Source organism: Hemibagrus wyckioides, linkage group LG19, assembly GCF_019097595.1.
Source record: "Hemibagrus wyckioides isolate EC202008001 linkage group LG19, SWU_Hwy_1.0, whole genome shotgun sequence".
Taxonomy (NCBI): domain Eukaryota; kingdom Metazoa; phylum Chordata; class Actinopteri; order Siluriformes; family Bagridae; genus Hemibagrus; species Hemibagrus wyckioides.
In genome coordinates this window covers 11,606,641-11,632,133 of record NC_080728.1, presented here as the reverse complement: position 1 = coordinate 11,632,133, position 25,493 = coordinate 11,606,641, and the positions used below count along the sequence as shown (strand labels likewise).

At 38.7% G+C, this 25,493-nt stretch overlaps 1 protein-coding gene across 3 annotated transcripts in view; it reads left to right on the top strand.

The window, feature by feature from the left end:
* Nucleotides 1-25,493, top strand: part of dock4b (dedicator of cytokinesis 4b) — a 97,278-nt gene that overhangs the window by 52,503 nt on the left and 19,282 nt on the right. For 2 of the 3 annotated variants that reach the window (XM_058416955.1, XM_058416953.1), the window contains exons 17-40: nt 1,117-1,270; nt 1,457-1,554; nt 2,256-2,339; nt 2,965-3,065; nt 5,146-5,227; nt 6,528-6,698; nt 10,368-10,560; nt 11,087-11,214; nt 12,761-12,895; nt 14,239-14,337; nt 14,816-14,910; nt 15,017-15,092; nt 15,344-15,444; nt 15,621-15,679; nt 15,795-15,943; nt 16,044-16,129; nt 18,894-18,920; nt 19,117-19,212; nt 20,683-20,743; nt 21,259-21,352; nt 21,482-21,630; nt 23,136-23,222; nt 23,354-23,458; nt 23,957-24,098. In XM_058416955.1, the coding sequence (XP_058272938.1) occupies nt 1,117-1,270; nt 1,457-1,554; nt 2,256-2,339; nt 2,965-3,065; nt 5,146-5,227; nt 6,528-6,698; nt 10,368-10,560; nt 11,087-11,214; nt 12,761-12,895; nt 14,239-14,337; nt 14,816-14,910; nt 15,017-15,092; nt 15,344-15,444; nt 15,621-15,679; nt 15,795-15,943; nt 16,044-16,129; nt 18,894-18,920; nt 19,117-19,212; nt 20,683-20,743; nt 21,259-21,352; nt 21,482-21,630; nt 23,136-23,222; nt 23,354-23,458; nt 23,957-24,098 (2,572 nt within the window). The remainder of the gene's footprint in view (nt 1-1,116; nt 1,271-1,456; nt 1,555-2,255; nt 2,340-2,964; nt 3,066-5,145; nt 5,228-6,527; nt 6,699-10,367; nt 10,561-11,086; nt 11,215-12,760; nt 12,896-14,238; nt 14,338-14,815; nt 14,911-15,016; nt 15,093-15,343; nt 15,445-15,620; nt 15,680-15,794; nt 15,944-16,043; nt 16,130-18,893; nt 18,921-19,116; nt 19,213-20,682; nt 20,744-21,258; nt 21,353-21,481; nt 21,631-23,135; nt 23,223-23,353; nt 23,459-23,956; nt 24,099-25,493) is intronic. The other variant, XM_058416954.1, reaches the window with a different exon arrangement.

Sequence of the window (25,493 nt, the reverse complement as noted above, 5' to 3'; positions counted from 1 at the left end):
TGCTTATTCTATAACCACTGTTGAGCCTCAGAGTTTTTGATGGCAGCACAAAGTAAGGCTAGGCTCTATGGCCAAAAAAACTATATCATAGTAACGTGATAATGTATATAAAATATTACGTTTTTGCAACGGAAAACTCTTGAGGCAATTTCTTTGAAAAAGTCATTAAAAAGGAATTACAAAGTATCTGTGGTGGTTTATTTCTGGAGTATTTTTTCGTCCATGTTTATTATATTTCGGACAACTTTACAGCTTATTATATACAGTTGGGTGCATAAATGTTTGGACCGTGACACACTTTTTGTAATTTTGCCTCTACATCACCACAGTGAAGCTGAAATGGATCCCTCCATTTTCACTGGCTCAAAAAGTAATGTAAACGAACATGCATATAAATGTTAGCATTATTTATAATATTTGTATACATGTCTATATGTCTGAAGTCTGGACCCCATGGCTGTCACAGAATGCTGAGTTTCCTCTCTTGAGACGCGTTACCAGGCCTTTACTACAGCCGCCTTCAGTGTCTGCTTGCTTGTGGGTTTTTCTTTTTTGTTCAGGTTAGGTGACAGAATCTGCCATTAAAGATCATTCCATTTCTTTGTCAGTAGTTTAGTTACTTTTGAGCCTGTGAGAATGTAGGGACTGTGTAGAAAAATGCCTTTAATTCCTAAATGGTTAGAAAGTCTACACATTGCTTTATTTCAGGTCCATTGTGGCGGTGCACAGAGGCAACATGATGAAAATTGTGTCACTATTTAAATACTTATGGCCCAGCCTATATCTATTTTTATTGTCACTGTCTATAGTCACAGTGCCTGATGTGGGTAAATTTGGGCTATTTTTAACTCTCAGTGGCAATAGTGGATGTTTTATACTCTTAGGCAGGAGTGTTTGTTTTCACTTTTGTGAGTGGCAGTTTTTACTCACCTGTGGGTGGGAGTGGGAGAATTTTACTCACCTGTGGGCAGGAGCAGGCTGGTTTTACTCACCTATGGGTGAGAGTGGGTGAATTTTACTCACCTCTCAGTGGGAGTCAGTGGTTTTTACTCTCCTGGAGGCACAATTGTTACTCCCTTGCAGGGTAGAAATAATATCTTGCTTTTTTCCCCCCAGTGTGAGGAGAATGCTAATCTTCAGGACTGTGCTCGCTACCTCAGTCTGCCTGTCTTCAAAACCAACCTGTCAGGCAACAACCAATCTGTGAAAAGCAGCAAAGAGTCCTTCTGGATCACCTCGTTCCTCTGTTCCACCAAACTCACTCAGAACGGTACACTGTTCTCCTCATATTGAGTGTGTCAGGATGTGTGCTGGAATATATCTCATTGTATAAGAACATTATAGAGAATGTGATTTCTGCCTGGCAAGTGTTTTATACTGTGAGATGTTAGGGCTCTATACAGCAGTAGGAATAGCAGTGATGCAGAAAGAACACATTGTACTGCTGTCTGTGCAGGTGAAATGCTGGACTTGCTAAAGTGGAGGATGCACCCTGAGAGGATCAGTGACAGCCTTTCCAAACTGAAGGCGATCGATGGCTCTGAAATAGTTAAGGTAGACTACACTGCAATTTAACTTCACTAATGAACATGTCAATAGCCATGTTTTCTCTTTTACATTGGCTGGGGCGCTTGGGTCAAAACAAAGAAAGCAAAGAAATTTGTTGTCGTTTTACGTAAGAAAAAATAATAAAGCAGCGTCTGTTGATTTGTTAGTAGTGAACAAAAAGTCTCATTAATATTGATAATAATAATAAATGAAACTTATTGTAGTATAAGAACTATATCACATTTTGAGATGCTATATAACAGATAAATAATCCACTTTGCGGGGGAACAGCAAAAATTATGACTACGATTCTGCTGATATTTTGGTAAAGAAATTATTTTAATAATATTTGTGAACAAAAACATGAGTAATATTAATATTGTCTAACTTTGCCAACCTTTAACATTTTAACTCCTTACATCCTCATATATATATCTTTATAAACAAGCTTTTGAATGCTCTCAGCTGTAATGTCCTTGAAGCCATTTTGAAGACTGAGTCAAACTGAAACCTTGTATTTTGGCAAAAGTTTCATATTTTGGAGTGGGTTTTTCCTCAAACATTTCATTTCAACATTGTGGAATTTTATTGTCCGGTACAACAATACAACAGAGGTGCACTTTTCTTTGTTCACCCATGAACCATGGAGACTTTTGCACTGAACTATATCCGGTTTACTTTTCTAACTGAAATCGATCCACTCCCAGTTCCTACAGGATACACTGGACACGCTCTTTGGAATCTTGGATGAGAGCCCACAGAGATACGGCCTCAAAGTCTTTGATTCTCTCGTAAGTTTTTAAATCAGCCTCAGTTGTACCTTCAGCTTTAGCCTTAAGCTATTTATATGAATAGTTTTAAAAAGGTAATTGTACCAATATGTGTCCTCTTTCAAGTTGATGTGATTTTTCAGTATTTTTAAACTGTTCAGTGGTAGCAAGGCTACACATCACCTAAGCAAGAAGGACTTCAATCATTTCTAAACATCATATGATTTGAGGCTTCACTTTCACTTACACCGCTTAATTCATGTGTAGAGTGCTGTTATACCACAGCGATGTTGTATTCACATATCTGTAGGTTCGAATTTATTTTTCCTTGTCTTAGGGATGTTCCACAACATAGCATGTAACTAAAAATGGTTAAAAAGGCAAAAGTTTAATAATAAAATGAAATTGTAAGATTATTATTATTGTGCTATAGGAACTTTAACACATTTCAAGATACTATGTAATATAAAAATAATCCACTTGGGGGGGCAGCAAAAATTATGAATAGACTGCTGACACTTGGTGTCAGATTTTAACATTCGCTTCATTCTATTTTAGCTCAGCTTTAATATCAGATTGCATTAACAACTCTGAAATGAATGGGTTTTTTTATGTAATCTAAACCGGTTCCTATTCTTCTCCCCAGGTGCACATTATAAACTTACTCCAGGACAGCAAGTTCCAGCACTTTAAACCCGTCATGGACACCTACATTGAAGGCCACTTCTCAGGAGCTTTGTCATACAGGTATGTAGTGCTAAACAAGCTCAAGTGTTCTTGTTTAGATCTGCCTTCATGCTACAAGTGTACACAATACCTCTGAACAAAACGTAGAAACGATAGCCGAGGAGACGCCGTGTTACTGGATCTGCTTGACGATTCAGTGAAGTGTGAACTGGTCACCTGCATTCCACCGGCTGTCTGCAGAACAGTCTGTTCCCAAACTAACCCCACAGGTCTGGGTCTCGGTGTTGTGCTACATTCTCTAATCCCTCCTCACACACTCCCAGAAGGATTCCTGTCTTAGACACACTAAGACACCAATAGTGTGCTGAAATAAAAGAAATAGAAGACTAGACTGGGTTTGATCTTGCCAGGATGATACAGCCAGCTGTGTTTGTGTCATTAACAAAAACGTAATAGTACCAAGTCATTTACTATCATCTGTAGTGTTCTTTCAACACTGGTAGCATTGTCCATAAGCCTGAATGTGCTATAAGACATTATTCAATCCTAACATCTTCATTTTGTCTTTAAATGAAATGGTGCATTGTACTAGCTGTAGATCTGTATAGCAGCTTTGTGGTGCATAAGGCCTGATTTATACCAGGGCATCGTGCACAGACACTTACACAGGGTGAAGTCTGAATACTTGCATACAATGAGTGTTATCTACTCACTCAGTTTCATTTAAATGCGTCAGTGCAGGATTTTTTATCATTTTATTCATTTTATTAAAGACACTATCCTAAGACGCTAACAGCATAATATGTCCATTGAATTTATAATATGATATAAGTACAATATCCTCCTTCAACCTGGCATCCACATACGTGGAGATCATTTTTGCTTGTGTGCACCATAATACTTAATTCTTTGTAACTGGAACCTGTTGTACACAAAAGAAGTGGCTTCATGTTCAAAGATAATATCAGGTTATTATATTTGTTGGTTCCTCCTAACCCCAAATAGGTAGAAGAAATCTAAAATGCAAGCTCAGGTCTTAGGAGCATATAAGGTAAGGGAGCATGAACATCTAGATGTTATCGGATGTAAGAAGAGAAGATTGTGTCTGCACCTTGTTTACACTCGAGATGTGTTTGGAAGAATATTACTGGAACTCTTAATACATGACACACTGTTAGCTTATGAAAGACAAGCACAAGAATGCAATATGCATCTCTGCATTTAATATTTACCCATAAACCCCCTCTGTGCATTGCCACACAATTGTACATTAACACGGAAGAATAATCTAGGTTTAACTCTGTGGTGATTTTACATCACTGAATGTTAGACCTAATGTGCGACCTATGGTAGAACTATTATTGTTTATTATTTTCACTTCCATACAACAGTTGGAAGTGAAATAATTGAATATTTGTCAAAGTTTTCTACTAAGCTGCCGCTGCTGGGCCCCTGAGCAAGGCCCTTAAATCTCACATGCTCAGCTGTATAAAATGAGATAAAAATGTAAGTTGCTCTGGATAAGGGCATCTGCCAAATGCCGTAAAATGTAAATGTGAAACTTCTGAAACAGACATGCAGAAATATCACTTGCATGCTTCGTAGACACACACACACACACTGTTCATACACACTCATTCTTTTTCCTGCCTGAAAGGCAGATGTTTCCTCAACTGGTGTATCCATCACTTTTCCAGCTTCTCTTGCCCTTTAGGCTACCAGCTACACTGTGTTGTCTCATAAAGGCTTCATCACGAACACTCTGTTTTAGTGATGGATTTATCAGGATCACACTCCTACACAGCCTCTTAGATTATACAACAAATCATGTAACACTCACACACACACACTACTTGCTCCGAGGAAGAGAAGTCTAACTTTGAGTGGTTTTGGGTGAAGTGATTTCCATTTGTTTTCTCTAGGCAAGAAATGGAAAACAGTTTGCATCAACAGTGTCTCTTCTTAACATTTATTCTGTTTATTCCCATATCTGCAATGGTAAATCAGAAGGGTGATTAGTTCAGGGTGTATAGTCATTTTTCACTCTATCTTACTACTGCAATCTATTAGCATAGTAAGGTTGACACCATGACTTGGAAATTGCATTACTGGTCATGACACCATGATGTCTTGTCTTTAGGGATCTGATTAAGGTGTTGAAGTGGTATGTGGACCGGATCATTGAAGCCGAACACCAGGATCACATCCAGCACGTACTCAAGGCAGGAGCTTATGCAATTCCTCATTGTTTTATTGTTAGCTCTGAGCACTTTCCTCTAATGCTGTAACAACAAAGCTTGATTTCCCTTCTTTAATAACGGTGGTGCTCTGTATTTCTCTGGACATTAAGAACTTCTGATGATATATTGCTTTCATTATTTGTGTGTGTTGTGCGTGTGTGTAGATCAAAATTACAGAACAATTTGAAATATTGTTAATCTTTATTGCTCAAAATTTGCAGGACTATTAGCTGTGAGTTATACCACTGTTTTACTACTAGCATGTTTTACAAAATAACCAAGGCACTGCAGCAGAAACTTTTGGAAAAATGGAAAACACTGATTGCAGTTAGAGAACAGCAAGCATCGTAGCACAGAAGATTACAACTAAAATTGTTGAGGTGGCAGAAATTAGTAGGAAGGTTAGAGACCTCGTTTCGAATGACTTCAGCACATCTGCGGCCACAATACGTCACTAGTTTATCACACTGCTCTGGTGTGATCCTGATGTTATTGCTAAGAAACCCACTGTACACCTATCAGGCATAACATTATGACCACCTTTTGCTGCCAAAACTGACCTTTTGAGGCATGAACTCTGCTAGATCCTTGAAGGTGTGCTGTGGTATCTGGCACCAAGATGTTAGCAGCAGTCCTGTAAGTTGCAAGAAGGGGCCCATGGAGCAACTTACAGGTCTTAAAGGATACTTGGAGGATTTAAAGGACACTTTTGATAGATACTGACCACTGTAGACCGGGAACACCCCACAAGAGCTGCAGTTTTGGAGATGCTCTGATCCAGATGTCTAGCCATCACAATTTGGCCCTTGTCCATTTTTCCTGCTTCTAACACATCAACTTTGAGGACAAAATGTTCACTTGCTGCCTAATATATCCCACCCACTAACAGGTGAGGAGATAATCAGTGTTATTCACTTCACCTCTCAGTGCTCATAATGTTATGCCTGATAGGTGTTGTTACCAAAATGTGGAAGGGACTGGAATAAGAGTAGACCAAGATACTAGTTGATGTCCTGTGGCCTAAGATGTGCTGAAGTCATTAATTCATTATTATTCATTGTTCATTATTTAAACATGTGAGTAGAACAGTGTTATAACCCACAGCTAATATTCCTTCACATTTTGAGCAATGATGATTAACAATATTTCAGAAAAAAATTAAGTGTTCTAAACACACACACACACACACACAGTTCGGCTCCTGCATGTGGAATTGGAGCACTAAACACGTTGCTTCATTGTGTTACAGTTTAACTGGATGAACGATATTATTTTTTTCCAGGCGACTGAGTACATCTTTAAGTACATTATCCAATCTCGGAGGCTGTTTGCACTCGCCACAGGAGGACAGAACGACGAAGAGTTTCGCTGCTGTATGCATGAACTCTTCATGTCCATCCGATTCTTCTTGTCTCAGGAGAGCAAAGGATCCGGTCCTATCACTCATACACAGGTGAGACCAGTGGACTGTTTAAACATTAGACAACTATATCTATTAACTACAAATATCAATTATTAGGGATGTGGTTCTTGACCAAAAGGCAAAAAAAGACCAAAATTGGGCCTACAAGAAGTCTCAATTATATGTGAAGTGTTAGATTTTTAATGTTATAAAGCAGATGAGTTCAGGCTATTTGAGCATCAGCTGCAGATGATCAGTAAAGAATATCATACTACAGTGTCACACTACTCATTACTCTTCTTCAGGTTAGAGAGGAACTGTTAATTCATCTTTATTCTTATATCAGCTCACAGATAAAAAAGGAAACTTGTAATTTGATCAGAATATTCCCCGATCAGGTTTTTTTTTTTTTTTATCCTTAAGACAGATTCCACACAGCTCGAGTACTTACCTGCTTCTTCACTATTGTCAGCAATATAACTAATAAAGTTTCTTAGCCCTTAAGCATGATAAGTGAGCTGAACAACTTTCTTTAGAGAGAACTTTACTGTACCTAAACTTGTTTATTTATTTATTTATTTTTTTTGTACAATATCCTTAATTGAATTTCTGAAGCCGTGCCCTCGAGGGAGATGATTCATCCCTTATGGTGTGTTTGAGGAGGAGTCTCAGCACTTCTCTAGGTTGAAGACACTGTGACTGAGCTTGACTAAACTCTCAGCTCTGTGTGCAGCCTGAGTCTCTTTCCGTTAACAGTACAGGGTTTGGAGTAGCGTATTCCGTCACCACCTCAGCCCTCATACAAGACAAGTCCGCATTCAGGAGATCTGCACTGTGCTTGTGTTAAAAGATTAACAGGGATAAGACTCTTCTAATAGATATAATCAGATGGAATGAGAAATCAGCATAGACAATGCAACATAAAAAGCTGAGAAAATAGAAGTAAATCTGGGAAGAAGAGATGCAGTGATAGAAATCAGGGCATTCTTTATGGAACTAGCCATGACCCTGTTTTCTGTATCCTTGTATTCTCATTATCATACAAAATAGGAAAAAAATTCATCTATTCATTGCTGTTTTGCTGCTAAATTTTATTATTATTTTTATTTCAGAATTTTCTCGTGCATTTCATTTTAGTTATTCTTTTTTATTTTAACTATTTTATTTTTTTTGACTGCCTCTTTCTTAGGAATAGCTTTAATAGTCCGAATAGCTTTAATAATTTAAAAATCAACTTATTTTCTTATTTTCTTTTAACCTAGTCGTTATTATTTCCTATTATGAAGTGGTAGCAGCAGGTTAAAAAAAGAAAATGAAATAAATCATTGAATCCCTTGTGTATTCTGGCCCACGAAGTCTATGTCTTTATTTTACTTTGAATATACCTGAAAATGCAGCACAAAAGAGGAAGAGCATTTGTAGGTGTTAATCTGGTTGCAGCCACATGTTTTAAGCGTGTTGAAAAGCCTGAGTGTTTTAATCTTTATACAGAGTGGGACAAAGGCAGTAAGAGAATGCAGGTCAGGGCTGTCTTAATCTGTGCTAATCCCTGGCCTTCTCCACACACACACACACACACACACTGCAGTGTTTTTAAGTGTGCTGTCTGTTTTCATTCACTTCACTGTTCAAGCAGCAATCCATGTTACACTGTAGTGAACTGTTGATCTGATGCATTCCTTGGTTGGATTCAGTTCCAGGCTTCAGTTCTTGTCAAAAGCTGCACTGGAAATGTTTTAACTTAAACCAGAGGAATTTAGAGATTACGGATTTCTGCATGGTTAGAAGCTTGGAATAATCAGGATTTAAACATTATGCCCTCAGTAGGGTTGATAACACTGGCAAATGCTCAAGTGGGGCTTATAATACATCTGTTTTCTAATTTCTCTGCTTTAACTCATGGATTGTTGTGTTTTTATTTTGTTTCTACACTTTTGCTGACCATATGTGTATGATAATGGGTGTTATAAGTATCTTGTACACAGCATTTACGTTGCTGTTTTTGGAAGTCATGTCTAAATGTTAAACTGCCTCAAATAGTTTGTGATGGGAAATTTCAGTAGCTGTTAGAAAGAAAAATAACCTACTTCTTGTTGCAAAAATTGCCATTTGCTATGCATGTCTAATGCCATTCATGGTAATGCGAGACACATCGATACTGAAACTAAGGCACAGCTATGCGTTCTGAGTCACACCACACACATCAGAAGACTGTAATGAGTGGCTTTACAGGGGTTGTGTGTTCTGCTGGAAATTATAGCCTATTAACGCACTTATCTAACTCATCATCAAAGTTTTGAGACAGGTTAATTTTAGCATAGTTTCTGAGCAAGCAAAGAATGCATGCTGGAACTTTTTTTTGCATTCGAACTTGAATCTGGTTGACTAGCTCATGCATGTATGGTTTGTTCATCCCTGACTTAGGGTGCATTTCCTTTCCAAGTCAGGCAGTGGACCAAACATAATGTTTCATGTCTCGTGAATGAATATGTCTCTGTAGGACCTAACTAAAAGGTCTCCATCATCGTGTTCCTGACAGGTTTTTTGTTAAATGAAATGACTGTGGTCCAGTAAAAATTATCTAAAGATTAATGGGACCATTCTTTTGAATAGCATAGCTCAGCAGATGGAAATAAAAGAATTTCAATAGCAGTTAATATATCCCGTCATAAGAAGTGGATTTTGATGGCTGTAGAAAGAGAAAGGTCTTTAAGTGAGCTGCTTTGAGGCCAGTGGTAACCTTAAATGAGCTCCAATGGCAGTAAGTGAACTCTCACCTAATATTGAGACCATTACTTATAGGAGAAAGAAGGAAATTCAAGATGTTTATATTTGTGAAAAATCTAGCATTCCAAATGTATACAGGAAAATGTCTTGGTTATAGAAGATTAACCAGCGCTGCTCATCACCCACTACGCACAATATTTCCAGTAAGGGTTCGAGGTAACAGCATTTTCTTTTAAGACTATTTTTTCTTAATAATAAAGGATTCTGAATTCTATAAAGTATAGGCATAAGAGTCATTTTAGCTTTCAGCATGGCATTGATCTAAATCACACAGCCTTTTGCACCCATGAGTGCTTCAGGAAGATGAAGATCAATGTTATTATATGGCCCAGTCAGAGGTCTGATCTCAGTCTGCTAAAGAGCTGTGGACCGGCACAGATTACCACCTGTCAGTGTGACTGAAGCTGAAATCTACTTGTACTATTTTCAGTCTTGATTTTGATGCCCCCAAAAAACCAAAGGCCACCATCTGAAAAGAATTTTCAGGTCATGTGTTTGAGAGCACTAAGTGACCAGCGTCCAGTTTAGTGATGATGTGACCAAAAGGCAGTAATTCTGTATTCAATTTTTAATATTGTTTTATTAAAATTTGAGAGTGTGACTGCTGCTATGATGCCCATTTTAACGCCACCAGTAGAGGACAGTGTAGTATAATGCACAACTCGCAGAACAGCTACAGTTTTGGTAAAGTCCAAATGTGATCATGGACAGACCTTATTATCTCAAAATCATGTTGAATTTATTTATTTTATTTTATTTATTTTTTTGTTGATTGACGTTTTAAGCAAAATGTAGGGTCCAACCCCTAGGGGAAACATTTTGGCAGCTAAATGTTCACAAAAGTTTATTAAGTCAAGAATATCTGGCATATTTGTAAGTAAACGATGCTCTCTCCCTTCTCTCTTCTCTCTATCTCTCTTTCTCTGTGTGCAGGCAGTGTTTTTGCAGGCATTTCCAGCAGTCTATGGGGAGCTGCTTAAGCTGTTCACGGTCAGAGAAGTGGCCTCATTCGTGCGGGAGACGCTGGGGAGTCTTCCAGACACCTCACAGTCTGACTGCCCCCTAGAGACTGTCAAACTGCAGTGCATTTCCAAAACTGTGGAGAGCCAACTCTACACAAATCCAGGTACATGCACACACTTGCGCATTGCAGGTTTATACCTGGTTGTTTGATTAGATGTTGTTACTGGTTGTCCCATAATAATTCTTTGGCTAATAGAACTAGTGTATATATATATCTATATATATATCTCTATCTATCTATCTATCTATCTATCTATCTATCTATCTATCTATATATATATATATATATATATATATATATATATATATATATATATATATATATATATATATATATATAAAATTTGTAATATAATATTTTTCTGAGGCCTTTGAGTTAGAAAAAAATAATATGGAGCATCAACATCCAACCAGTCAAGACAAGAACATGTCACTGTTTGCTTGTAAATTATAGATCTCTTGCACTGATCGTTAGAAGTTCTGGCCCAGTTCTAGTGTACTGGGTTCATGGCTTTGGAGGGACCACTAAAAGGAGGGACTGTATTGTTTTCAAAACCGCTACCTCCAGCTAGCTTCTTCGCAGATCACTGAAATTTGTCACAATAAAAGTGTGTTTGTGTGCGTTTCAGAATCAAGGTGTATCCTGCTCCCTGTGGTTCTTCGCTTGCTACAAGCTCACATGCAGGAGCAGCGGGATCTGGTGATGTGCGCACAAATACTCACCAGCATGCTGTCCATCATAAAGAGATATGATACGGTAAGACACGAGTCACTGACTTGGCCTGAACAGAGAGAGAGAGAGAGAGAGAGAGAGAGAGAGAGAGAGACGAGCTTTTGAGCTGAGAGAGTGATGCAACCTCTGAGAAACACAGCTCTTTAAATAATTGCAGGGGAAGAGTGAGAACTTTAAACAAGATTTCAACACATTTACTGTGAAGTGAGATTGAGAAGAGATAGGACAATAAGACATGAGCTATATGGTTAATGGACAAAATTTATAAAATTACGTAATAAAATACAACCTCAATTCCAAAAATGTTTCATAATAATAATTATTATTATTATTATTACTATTTTGTTAATCAACTTTTTTTATTTAATTAATTTTTTTATTTTTAAATTGATGACATTTTCCAAAAAAATTGGTCCATGGGAAATCTAGGGCTCGTAATATTGTGACAAGCTGAAATAGTGAGGTGATGTGAAACAGGTGAAGGAATCGTGTTCTAGGATACAAGAAGCCTTCAAGAAAGCCTAGTTCTTTCGGAAGCAAGCATGGTTTAGCCAACAGGTTTGAGAACAATGTTTTCCAAAAACAAATCAGTAGGTTATGGGGTATTTTACATTTCTCTACAATTAAAAATGGTAAAGAAAACACTGATTATCTGATGAATATGAGTAATATTGTAGTAGTATCATTTAATTATTCCTATATAAGAGTTCTGTAGTAGTGTAAGTTGCTTGATGTATGTTTAAAATTAATCATTTCGGCGATGTTTTGGGTACGTAATCAACCTAATAATCAAAACAATATCTTTAGATTAACTGAATATCAGTAGTCTGTTGTTTGGTATGGGGTGAGAGCATTGTGTGTGTGTGTGTAATTTTTAAACCACTTTCACACACTCTACAGGGCCACTTTTAAGAGACGCTTCAGCTCCACTAGCCACCTTTTCATTCTGGCTGCTTCTCCTGCTCTCATTCTCAACCTCACTACTTAAAGCTTTGTTATCATATTCACATTCGAACTGCTGTACTGACCTGCTATATTTATATTGGCAAAGGTTATAAAGTGTGTGAACGTTAGAGAATAATAAATGAAATTAAACCTTTAAATTATGTATGCACTTCAAAAATGCTTTAAAAAGCCATACAGCAGGATGGAGCAACCTCAGTTTAGGTAACAGGCCATATTACACTTAGTATGAGGTCAAGTGAACCTTCTTGCCAAAAGATGCAGATATATGTCTCAATTTATCAGTATTTATCTAAATGTTCCAAATAAAACTGAAAAATTGCATAAGTATTCACTCCCATTGCAGTGTTAATTTATTTATAATACAAATTACTGCATTATTAGAACCCACAAGCTGTATATTTGACATCTCTACAATATAGCACCAAGAATTCTATTTGAATGAACATCCTATATTCCTTGGATTTATTTATACTATTTGTATAAGTTGTTTTTAAGTATACTGTAATAATAGAGTTACCTGTGTTGTACAATTTATATCTCTTCTCATATACTGTGTGTGTGTGTGTGTGTGTGTGTGTGTGTGTGTGTGTGTGTGTGTGTGTAGGAGCCAGCCATGTCTGAAGAAGTGGATCTGATAGTGGAGAGCTTGCTGGGTGTATTATTAAGGACCATACTGGAGATTTCTAACCGTCCTCAAACCCCAGCGTCGACCATGCGTCCTCAGAGTCAGGATGTCACGGTGAGAGAACAAAGATAAAGCATGAGAATTACAGTGAGAGCGATACTGCACTTAACAGAGGAGGAAATAAAGAATAAAGAGAAGATAAAGACCAAAGCCCCTGAGGGTCCATTAATTACTGTGCAGCAGAGAAAGCTTTTTATACTTCAAAGCCGCTCTGTGTCAGGTGAATTGTGGGAAAGCTTTTCCTTCAGATGTGATCTGTGCTTTTTGTGTCATGTTGTATTGTAAATGCCAACCTCGCCGTGTCTTTACCTGCTTTTCAATAGCTCCACTGATCTTCCTGTGGTATTTACTCTGCAGGATGTGTTCAGTCAGCACTGTGTCAATAGAGCAGGAGATGAGTTTGGAGTCAAATTCTGGTTTGATGTTATAGCTGTGTTCACCAGAGCTGTTTAGGTCTCATATGTCTAATCACGTGTTCCTTTTTTTTTGGACATGAATCAAGGGTCTTCAGTTGGGGAATTGTGATTTACTGTGGAGCACAGGGCTAAAGAGAGGGTTACGTAGAAAGAGAAGTTATCCTGTCTGGTCTGATTAGTTGAGTGACAGCATTACTTGAATGGCCATATGTTGTTTATTATCTACTTCCATTTTTAAAGCAGATATGTCTCATCAGTTTATTCAGTGGGATGACCAACATTATCATGAGAAAGGGCAGTATACAGGCATTTAGATCTGAATTGCCAAATGTTTTGGGACACCCCTCCAAATCACTGGATTGAGGTGTTCAAGTCGCCAACTTTCCCGATAGAATGCCTTTGGGATGAATTAGAGCAGAGACTGGGAGCCAGGCCTTCTCATCCAACATCAGTGCATGATCTCACAAATATGCTTGAATGGTCAAAAATTCCCCTAAACACACACTTAAACCTTGTGGAAAGCCTTCCCAGAAGAGTTGAAGCTGTTATAGCTGTAAAGGATGGGCCAACTCCAGTTAAACCCTATGGATTAAGAATGTCATTAAAGTTATTGTGCATGTAAAGGCAGATGTCCCAAAACTTTTGGCAAAGGCCATTTTCATTAACAGGTTTACAGGTCGCTTGTGCTGCATTTACCAACATGACACATTTACCTCATTTATTCATGCAACATCAGTTTATTAAACTTTTTTACTCTGAGTCACTATGGTTAATTTTTTGTGTATTTATGGAAATAGAGCCAAATTCTATAAGCTCTCAAAAAGCAGCTGTATATGTAGGCAGGTTTTTGTGAGAGTGGGTGTGAGTGGGAATTAAACAAGGACAAAGCAAAACATAGGCACTTGATTATTGTCTTATTGTCCAAGTTTATGTAACTTTTTTTCAGTGTTGTTGATGTGCATGCATGCGTCTGTGTTTCAGGGGGAGTTTGTATCTTGTCTTTTGGCTCTTCTGAAGCAGATGGGAGATCATCACTACCAGAAGCATCTTCAGCGTTTCACCAGTAAAGATGAGCTAAGGGTAAGAATAACCCAGGAGTAATGCCTTTTATGAGCAAATGTGCTTATTCACGGAATATACTACCAGCAACTTGTGTACCAGCAACTTGTGTACTTGTTTTACTTGTTTGCAAAACTGCTGAGCATATGGCCACAGAGGCTCCCAGCCCTAATAAATGTAATTGCACCTTGTTGGCCCTTTTGTTTGCCAGTGTGGCTGCGTCAAGCATAAATCTAGCAATATGTTCAGCTACCACCAGTAAAACGGAAGGCAATGGGTTTCTGAAAGTGATTGATTTGGGGCTATTTTTATGGTTCTTCAAATAAAATATTACAACCTCATTCAGGATTGTGTAGCAATTCACTTCACATGTTTTGTTTGTTTTCAGTTCAGTGCATTATATTCACTAGTAGTTATGTTAATATCATGTTAAAGTCAGGACATTTTCTTGTTTTCAGTAACTGTGAATTGTTTTTGATTTTGTTTTTCTACCTGTCAGGATTTCCTCCTGCAGATTTTCACCGTGTTCCGGATCCTGATCCGGCCCGAGATGTTTCCCAAAGACTGGACAGTCATGCGGCTCGTCACTAATAAGTAAGATCCTTAGTAGCTCTTGATTAATAAAGATTTCTAAACATGAATAAATCGTGGAATGTATTGCTCGCACTCATGCTGACTGATGCACACGTTTCCTTTCCAGCGTCATCATCACAACGGTGCTCTACCTGTCAGATGCTCTGAGGAAAAACTTTCTCAATGACAGGTTTGATTATAAGGTACGTGTGTATCGTGGTGTCCGAGTCGGTCCATGTGGCTCAGAGTGTGTGTGTTTACACTGTGGCCTCCTGTGGTGTGTGGTGTACTACACCTCTTCACACACACACACACACCGCACTAAGTTGATTGTGGCTGGCAAGAAAAACTATTTAGTGTTGACTTGCACACGTGTATATATACAGATGAAGGCTATGCTTAATGTGAATGCTTCCTCACTGACACTGGGTGTGTGTTCATGTGTTTAATTTAGGTCTGGGACTCGTACTTTTATCTATCTGTCATCTTTATTAACCAGTCCTGCCTCCAGCTTGAGACCTTCTCTCCTTCAAAGCGCAAGAAAATTCTAGAAAAGTGAGTAGCTCACACACACACACCTGTACTATGAGCTACATATCTCATCCTGTACGGTTTTGCACTGGACGTTAGGTACTTCAGTCAGTGTGAATTAATTGCATTTCTTCAGTGGTCACTTAACTATACATTTGTGCACGTTTGTAATTCAGCTGTTTTGTTGTGTGTGTTTATAGGTATGGGGATATGAGGGTGATGATGGGTTGTGAAATCTTCAGTATGTGGCAGAATCTAGGTAAGAGACTGATAACATGTTAAACTTTTCCTGCCCAAAGAAATCAAAGTAATGTACAAACTCTTGTCTTCCCCCCCCCTCCCTCTGTGACAACCTCTCTCTTTCGCTTTTATAGGAGAGCACAAATTAAACTTCATCCCTGCTATGATCGGCCCATTTCTCGAGGTGACGCTGGTTCCTCAGCCGGATCTGAGGAATGTGATGATCCCCATCTTTCACGATATGATGGACTGGGAACAGCGGCGCAGCGGCAACTTTAAACAGGTACAACAGTGCCCCCTGCTGCTTCAGTTTAAAAAAACATACTCTGTTTAATTACACTTGGGATGTTTAACCTATAACCCTGGATGATTATCTGTCTTAGGTGGAGGCAAAACTTATAGACAAACTCGACAGTCTGATGTCAGAGGGAAAGGGTGATGAAACTTACCGAGAGCTCTTCAACAGCATGTGAGTGAGAGTGTGTGCTGGGTTTTATTCCTATCATTCAGTAAGCATATACAGGGAGTTCACAGTGAAGTATTCCCGGTTATGATTCCTTGATTAATTAAGCAGCGCTGCTAAATCACAACTTTTTAAGGTTTTACTCAGAAAAGATTTTCAAATGTGTAAGGATGTGACAGCGTATCGTTTGAAAAAGCAAACCACTCTGTAGAACTACTAATGTGTAGATAATATTCTTAATGCATTCTAATTCCAAATCAGTGTATTAGTAATTTTGAAGGATTGATATAGATTGTTTAACTAGAGAAAGACGAACATGCTTTATCAAATTTAAATAGGATTTTATTCGTCACATATGCAACCATACACAGAAGGACATGTAGTGAAATGATGATGATAATAATAATAATAATAATAATAATAATAATAATAATAATAATAATAGTAATCTCAAGCTAAAATGTTGTACAGTAAATTGGGAGGCTGTACAAAGTAAAATAATAGATGAAATATGGGTTGTGGGGGTGATATATGGAATGTAAATACACTGACTGATACACTGAACAGGCATAATATTATGACCACCTGCCTAATATTGTGTTTGTCCCCCTTTTGCCACCAAAACAGCCCTGACTTGTCATGCACTGTGTATGCTGACACCTTTCTATCAGAACCAGCATCAATTTCTTCAGCAATCTAAGCAACAGTAGCTTGTCTGTTGGTTCGGGTCACAGTTTATAAAGTGTCAGTTTTCTTAATACCATCTGATGTGAGGAAGTGTGATAAACAAATAAATGTTTGACCATGCAGTCTACGATGGCCTGTAAGTGAAATACGCATTCACAAAAACATCACAACAAATGTGCAAACTCAACAGCAAAGTCAGAAACACTTCAATATTAACTCAAAACTGAAAGCTGAGGCCCGTGTTGAACATCACAGGATCATTGCTGATCGTGTACAGACAGCATGAGTCTGAGAGATGGAGCAATACACTGGGCAAGAGCTGGCCAATGTTTAAAGAGGAAATATAAGCCTCAGTAATTTATTTGTTCAGAAGTGTTTGTATGCTGATGTTTTAGATTTACGCTGTCATCATATCTAAAACTTAACATGACGTAACATTTTAATTTGAGTATTTTGATTTCTTATTATTTCTGTTCATTCTTATTTTGAATTTAGTTTCTCAAGTTTAGTTTATTGGCAGCACGGTGGCTCAGTGGTTAGCACGTTCACCTCACACCTCCAGCGTCCATCGTACTGTGTGTGTGGAGTTTGCATGTTCTCCCCGTGCTTGGTGGGTTTCCTCCGGGTGCTCCGGTTTCCTCCCCCAGTCCAAAGACATGCTTCTAGGCTGATTGGAGTCTATAAATTGCCCGTAGTGTGTGATTGTGTGAGTGAATGAGTGTGTGTGTGCCCTGGGATGGGTTGGCACTCCGTCCAGGGTGTATCCTGCCTTGATGCCTGATGACGCCTGAGATAGGCACAGCCTCCCCGTGACCCGAGGATAGATCAATGAAAAAAAGTTTATTTATAAGTGCAGTCTAAAGGGGAGATGGCCAGGTTTTTATTTCATTGCAAGATGTATACTTTATTTAACTGTGTATGTGAGACATCTTAAATCATCTATGGGCATGTGATGTTCAGTATGGAGCGACTATTTCCATTTGGAGTTAATGACGTAGTTAATGATCTGATCAGACTTTAGAATCGTCAGTGTCACAGTAATATCAAGTGCTGTGGAATTTTTGTTTTCTTCAGTAGCTTCCTCCCTGCTTGTGGTCCCTTCTGAGGCCACATCTTTTGTTTCTGAGATCAGAATTTGAACATTCATTTCCTGATATGTAAATCTAGATGTGTTCACCAGCTTAGCATACGACACCTTTTGTTTGAACCCACCATTTTGACTGTCAAACACAAATGTCTTCAAAAACGAAAGAATAGCCCTTGCTGTTCCAGTACTTTTGGAGGCATCCTGCATGTTGTGTTTCTAAAATTGCTGTTGTATTCCTGGTGTGGCCACCCTAGCAATTGTATGAAAATGTTGAAGAAGAAATTTTGATTTTATACTGTTTCCTTTCACCCATTTGGATACAATATAGGGTTAGGTGTCTGGCTTTAATGTTTCGGCTTAATGATTGTGATAAATACTCATGATCGTCATTTTAGCCATTATCACGCAGTCCTCCCATCATCCACATACAGCTGCCTTCTTATATCCTAACACCTGCAGTTTATAGTCGACCTGCTGTCTTATAGGAAGTAAACAGCATGTCTGCGTGGTACTTGGCTATAAATATTTAATATAAAGGGGGAGTGGGAGCTCCTTATGCTTTACCAGTTTGTGCCTAACTACCAGTGTGTGTGTGTGAAAGAGAGAGGCTTGTATGTGGCTTCAGTTTCTGATCACTTAGCCTACGGGTGCATCACAGCTGTATTTACACTGTTCTGCTTGTTTAAGCTGGTGCCAAACAGAAGAATCCCCGAAATATCATTTCTGTTTAATATGCACAACATGACATTTACTAGCTGCCTTAGCCCACTGCCTTTCATTTCTTTCCTTAAAATCTATATTGTGTGTGTATATATATATATATGGTATCAGTACAGAGATTTGCTTTATCAAACCCCTCTCCCTTTGTTCATGTTCTCTCTCTCTCTCCTTATCTGCACTAACTCAACTAACCATGTTTACTAACTTGTATGAGTGAGTGTTTCTGACTTTAATCTATTAATATGACTTTGTCTCGTCTCTGCTTTCCTGGAGTAGAATTCCTCTGTTCGGTCCGTATCCTAGGTAAGACACACTACTCACTGTTTCTGTGGTTGGATCTGTGAGTAGGGTGTGTGTTTGAGTGTGTGTTTGTGTGGGAATAATGCTTAAAGGGAGATGGTGAGTGTGTGTGTGCGCATGATGCAAGGTAAAAACTAATCGTTGAATTTTGCTTTCTTCTGTGTGTGTGTGTGTGTGTGTGTGTGTGTGTGTGTGGTAGTCTTTTAAAGAAGATCGAGAGAGAGACATGGAGAGAGAGCGGAATCTCGTTAATTGCGACAGTAACACGTCTGATGGAGAGACTGCTCGATTACAGGTGAGTGTCACATGCATGCACTCACATGCATGCACACACACACTTCATCAAAATTCCTTCAAACTGCATTTAAATTGTTAATGACTTAAACAGTTTTTTTAATGTGTTTGAATATTAATGAGTTTCTAATGTGCCATAAACAACAAAGATTAGCAGGAGGTAACAATTTCTTAAGGCAATATTATAATTTTGTTATGGTATTTTTTTTTTTTTTGAGGTTCCTTTTAACTTATTCATAGATATTCATGGTATTTTTCTTAACGCTGATATAGAGCAAGGTTTCGCATTTCTTTTGCATCCTTTGAATCCATGTACAAATCTTACAAAATCAGGCGGTTGTAACCTCGAATCACTGGCTTATTTTCATGTGTGTCTTGTGATACCATATTTCTATAGCACAGAGATTATTCACAATGATGTTTAAAGCTACTGTCATTTTTTAATCTTTGTGTTTCTCATCATTAAATATACAAATAAAAGGATATATCCTTCATAAATATTTTAACCTTAACCTATTCCTGCAGTTTAAATGGAATAAAACATTTCGGGATATTCTGTTATTGGAAAACAATCAACTTCTGGGTTTTAACATTAATTCTGCTTTATGTCAGGCTGCATCACTAACAGCACACACTGTCATGATCTCTTTTTTGCACATGGGATTCAGCTATAGAAAAATATTTATTCATAGCAATTGCAATAGCTTGTGGGAGATTGTAACCTATAGATATATTGCTTTTAGGTAACATATGACATACACCGATCATGCATAAGATTATGACTATTTGCCTAATATTGTGTTGGTCCCCCTTTTGCTGCCAAAACAGCCCTGACCTGTTGAGGCATGGACTCAACAAGATCCCTCAAGGTGCTGTGGTATCTGGCAGCAAGATGTTAGCAGCAGATCCTTTAAGTCCTGCAAGTTGCGAGGTGGAGCCTCCATGGGATACTATAGCTCTGATCCTGTCGTGTAGCCATCACAGTCTGGCCCTTGTCAAACTCACTCAAATCCTTACACTTGCCCATTTTTCCTGCTTCTAACACATCAACCGTGAGGACAAAATGTTCACTTGCTGCCTAATATATCCCACCCACTAACAGGTGCCATGATAGTGTTATTCACGGCACCTGGCAGTGGTCATAATGTTATGCATGATCGGTGTATGCTCATTGTTATTCATTTAAAAAATGATATAGAAATTTTCAAATATGTGAAAGTTTCATAAACAGCGGGAGAAGATCCTTTGGATAAAAATATTGCTTGGAAGCAGGACATTTCGGTTGAGTGTAATTGCAGTACACTTTCTGATGCACACTGTAAAAATAAAATACAAATGTAATTCTCTTCACAGACAGTAAGAGAAAACTAAACAATGACCTGAAGTTTATTCAGTAACATTTGTACATCCTTTAATTTCAGAGTCTTAAGGCCTTGACTTTCTGGGGTTTTTTTTGTTTTTTTTTCTCCAGGGATTGTATGAAACTTGGAGAAGTGGATGGAAAGAAGATTGGCTGTACTGTCAGTCTGTTGGTGAGTTTCTTTCTCCACACTCATCACCAGCATTAAGGCTGTACCTGCCAGCCCACACTGGCTTTCACACTTTACTGCATCCTTCTGCTGTGGAGACAACAAGCTGTCAGCCACATCCACACCTAACAGGCCACCCATGAGGTCTGATTTCTGTAAACCTGCTAATTTAACAAGCGTTTTCAGAGCAGCAGTGGACCGCAGTGTTTATCCTTTGAGTCTTTAAACGTCAAGTTAAAAAGGTTTCTCTTGCTCATGTTGACGAGTCAAGTTTTTTTTCCCGCACAGCAATTTGTTTGTTAATTTTATTTTCTGACTTCATCCCTATACTAGAACCCGTAACAACAACTTGGGGATGTGGGTGGACAACTCGGGTCTCATTAATTTATAAAGCTGAAAACACTTGGTCCTTGGCCCAGTTGTCCCTCTCTCTCTCTCTCTCTCTCTCTCTCTCTCTCTCTCTCACACAAAAATTGTTTTGTCCTCTGTTTTCTCTCCGTTTTTCTTTGTCTGTGCAGAACTTCTATAAAACAGAGCTGAATAAGGAGGAGATGTATATCCGCTACATCCACAAGCTGTATGACCTGCACTTGAAAGCACAGAACTTCACAGGTAATGGCACGCGTAGGTGGAAGAGTGGTGCTCAGCAGGGGCATGTGGGGTGGATGCTGGAGAGAAAAGAGAATGAAAGCAGCCTGGTGGGTGTGTTGTCGTGACTTTGTGTGCTTTTTGTGTGTCTAGAGGCTTCTTACACACTGCTGCTGTACGATGAGCTGTTGGAGTGGTCAGAAAGGCCACTGCGGGAGTTTCTGAGCTACCCCATGCAGAGCGAATGGCAGAGGAAAGAGTACCTGCACCTCACCATCATCCAGAACTTTGACCGTGGCAAGGTCCCAGATCCCCAAGTCTTTCTTTAATTTCTCAAATAGCTGCTTCTGTTTACAGCTTTCTGGACTTTTCTTTCTTTCTTTCTTTCTTTCTTTCTTTCTTTCTTTCTTTCTTTCTTTCTTTCTTTCTCTCTCTCTCTCCCTCTCTTTCTTTCTTTCTTTCTTTCTTTCTCTCTCTCTCTCCCTCTCTTTCTTTCTTTCTTTCTTTCTTTCTCAGATGTCAATCTATCTGTATGTCTCTTTCTCTTCCTTCCTCCTGTAACTTTCTTTCTTTCTCTTTCTTTCTTTCTTTCTTTCTTTCTTTCTTTCTTTCTTTCTTTCTTTCTTTCTTTCTTTCTTTCTTTTTCTTTCTCTCTTTCTCTCTCTTTTTTTCTTTCTTTCTTTCTTTCTTTCTTTCTTTCTTTCTCTCTTTCTCTCTTTCTTTCTCTCTTTCTTTCTCTCTTTCTCTCTCTTTCTCTTTCTTTCTCTCTTTCTCTCTCTCTCTTTCTTTCTTTCTTTCTTTCTCTCTTTCTCTCTTTCTTTCTTTCTCTCTTTCTTTCTCTCTCTCTCTCTCTCTCTCTCTCTCTCTCTCTCTCTCTCTTTCTTTCTTTCTCTCTCTCTCTCTCTCTCTCTCTCTCTCTCTCTCTCTTTCTTTCTTTCTTTCTTTCTTTCTCTCTCTCTCTCTTTCTTTCTTTCTTTCTTTCTTTCTCTCTCTCTCTCTCTCTCTCAGATGTCAATCTATCTGTATTCCTTCCTCCTGTAACTTTCTTTTTCTTTCTTTCTTTCTTTCTTGGTTCACGTTTCCTTGTTTTTTTAATTTCTTTCTTTATTTTTTCTGTCTGTCTTTCTCAGATGTCAATCTATCTGTCTGTTTCTTTCCCTTCCTTCCTTCCTTCCTTCCTTCTGTCCTTCCTTCCTTCCCTTCTCATGTTTTGTTTCTTAAACTTTTGTTTTTAAACAACATTTCTGTGTTATTTTATTTGTGGTGTTATTTGAACTTGAGATATGTACCACATGTCATCCCTCAGTCACTTTTATCTTCTTAAAAGTGCAGCAATACCTTTAAGCAATGCTCTTCTAGTTTACTTGTTTCTTTATTCTCAAGGTTGTTTGTAGTCTGCCTGTTGCATAGCAGCATTTGCATCTCATGACTCCGACTTCATCACCTACTGATCAAAATATCAGCTGGAGACCGTCTTTTCATTAGTTACCCATCACAACACAATGGCATTTACATAATTAGCACCCTCATCATAAGCAGCTTGAATGAAAATAAAAGCTCAATGTGCCCACTGTCTAGTCTCCTTCTGTACTCCTGAATCAAGCCCTCTGTGTGTCATTGCTAAAGGATTAGGAAGCAGCAGGGAGGAAAATATTTCGTTTAATTAGCTTCATAGCAAAACACTCTAGCGTCACTGTGAATGCTTTTTCTTTGCAAGTAATTGTGTTGATGATCATCTACTGCCCCCCACTGGAAGTTAACATGGCTGCGTACATGGTGTGACACCTGTTTTATCTTTTCCTCTCAGTGTTGGGAGAACGGCATCCTCCTGTGTCGAGAGTTGGCTGATCAGTATGAAGCGTACTATGATTACAGGAACTTGAGCAAAATGAAGGTTTGCTCCTTTTGGGCATTATTATATTCAATTTAAAAGCTGTTTTGTTTTACGGTGAAACACAGAGCAACTGTTCTGCCTCTGATTATTGTGCATTGACATGCCTTTTCTGTAATATCCGAAATGTGCAGATGATGGAAGCCTCCTTGTATGATAAAATAATGGACCAGCAGAGACTGGAGCCCGAGTTCTTTCGAGTGGGCTTCTACGGGAAGAAGTTTCCTTTCTTTTTACGGGTAAGTGGCAACACCTACCAAAGACTGACACATAGTTTGAGCAGTAAAAGTAAAAAAATAAGTAAAATATAATAATAATAATAATAATAATAATTAAATAAAAACTAATTAGATTGTTTTTTTTTTGTAGATTTTATGATGAATAAAAGTTAAGGAATTAGGAAACACACACTAAACAAACAGAATGTTTAAATAATCAGTCACTACTAGGCTTTCTAACCAGCTCTGGAAGCATATGATTCATGATGGGTTTCAATGCCTGTGTTACTCACACATTTTCTTCCCGTAAATGTCTATAGATCTAAATCTGAGTCAAAGCTATTAACATGATGTAGTGCAGAGTCCAGTTTTTCCCCATGTTTATAATATGTTGCTGTCAAGAGTGTCTTCCGCCATTGCTTTTTTTCGAGTCCACTTGGTGGCACTCTTGTCCACTCTGTGTTTTTAGGATATTTGTTTATGTATTTGTATGTGTGCGTGTATGTGTGTGCTTTTCAGAATAAGGAGTTTGTATGTCGTGGTCACGACTATGAGCGTTTAGAAGCCTTCCAGCAGCGCATGCTCAACGAATTCCCTCATGCCATCGCCATGCAACATGCCAACCAGCCTGACCAGACCATCTACCAGGCTGAAGCCCAGTGTATCCTTCTACACACACACACACATACACACTACAAAATAATGACTTTCGCAAATTAAAACTCTTGCATTATTTATGATCTCTACATGTGACCAGATGTTTGTATGTAGTATAAAATGAATCGCAGCTGCCGGTGCTTTTCTGGTGTGAACAGGCGCTTGCAATGAGGGAACGTAGGATTTTGTGCAAGCTCAGGACTACGGCTGTAAATACGCATCTGTACGGTGGCAGAAAATCGATTGTGTCCCACTGTGACTGTGAGCTGGCTCCAGGAGACGCCAGGCAGTGGACACAATCTTGCACGGTTGGCGGGACAAATATGTGGAAGGCTGGAGCATGCCGAATGTGGGCCTTTCTCTTGAGTGCAATTAGAGCAGACATGTGCGGTCAAACTGCATTAGCCTAGTGCTTTGTTATCCTTGCAAGCAATTAATCAGTACCCTTCCTGGATTGCCGCCATATTTAATTCATATTTCTGTGCTGATGAGTTCTCATAGATGTGCTGTGTGACCCACACGGTGCCAAACGTGTGCTCAGGGGATTGGCAAGAGTTGACTCTCCTAGTAAGTGCATGCATTTCAGTGTAGAACTTGTTTGTGTTAGAAAACAGATATGTATTTTATTTTTCGAGTTGGGCTGAAACATTTTTGAAGCTGTAGAGCCTGTATACATTTACCTTTGTGGCATTTGTCAGATGCCCTTATCCAGAATGACCTAAAGAAGTGCTGTGAAGTCTTTTATCAATAAATGCATTCTCTTTCTGGATTTTACTGGATTACTAGTTCAGGGACCAAGAGTATTATCTGTTCCTTGCGAGCTGAGTATAGTATGAAAAAAGGATTTTGTAGTTTAACAAAGTGCTAATTTAAGTGACTCAGCTGCTTTGACATCTACAGGAAGTTTATTCCACCGCTTAGACACCAGAACAGAGAAAAACCTTCCTCCTTTCTGGTACACTGATAGGTAGTGGGTCGAACCGAGCAGCGCTAGAGGATTTGTGGGAGTGTGGTGCCGGGTGGGAGAAGTGTTTTAATGGTGGGTTGGTGCTGGTCCACTTTTAGCTTCATCAGGCAAGCATCATTGTGAAGCTAAAAATGGACCAGCACCCACCTACCTTAAAGCACTTCTTATACCCTACACCATCCCGCTAGCGCTGCTCGGCTCAACCCACCATCAGTGTACGATGAAGGAATGCATCAAGGCTTTTCTCCGTTTTAACTCTGATGTAGGTAGCTATAGGAAGCCAGTTGAGGGAATATAGGAGTGTGGTGGTGTGGGGAAAACATGGGAAGATTAAAAATAAGTCGTTCAGCATCGTTCTGGAGCAGCCATGAATGAGTTGCAGTACTCCAGTCTCAAAATGACAAGGGACTGTACAAGCATCTGAGTGACCTC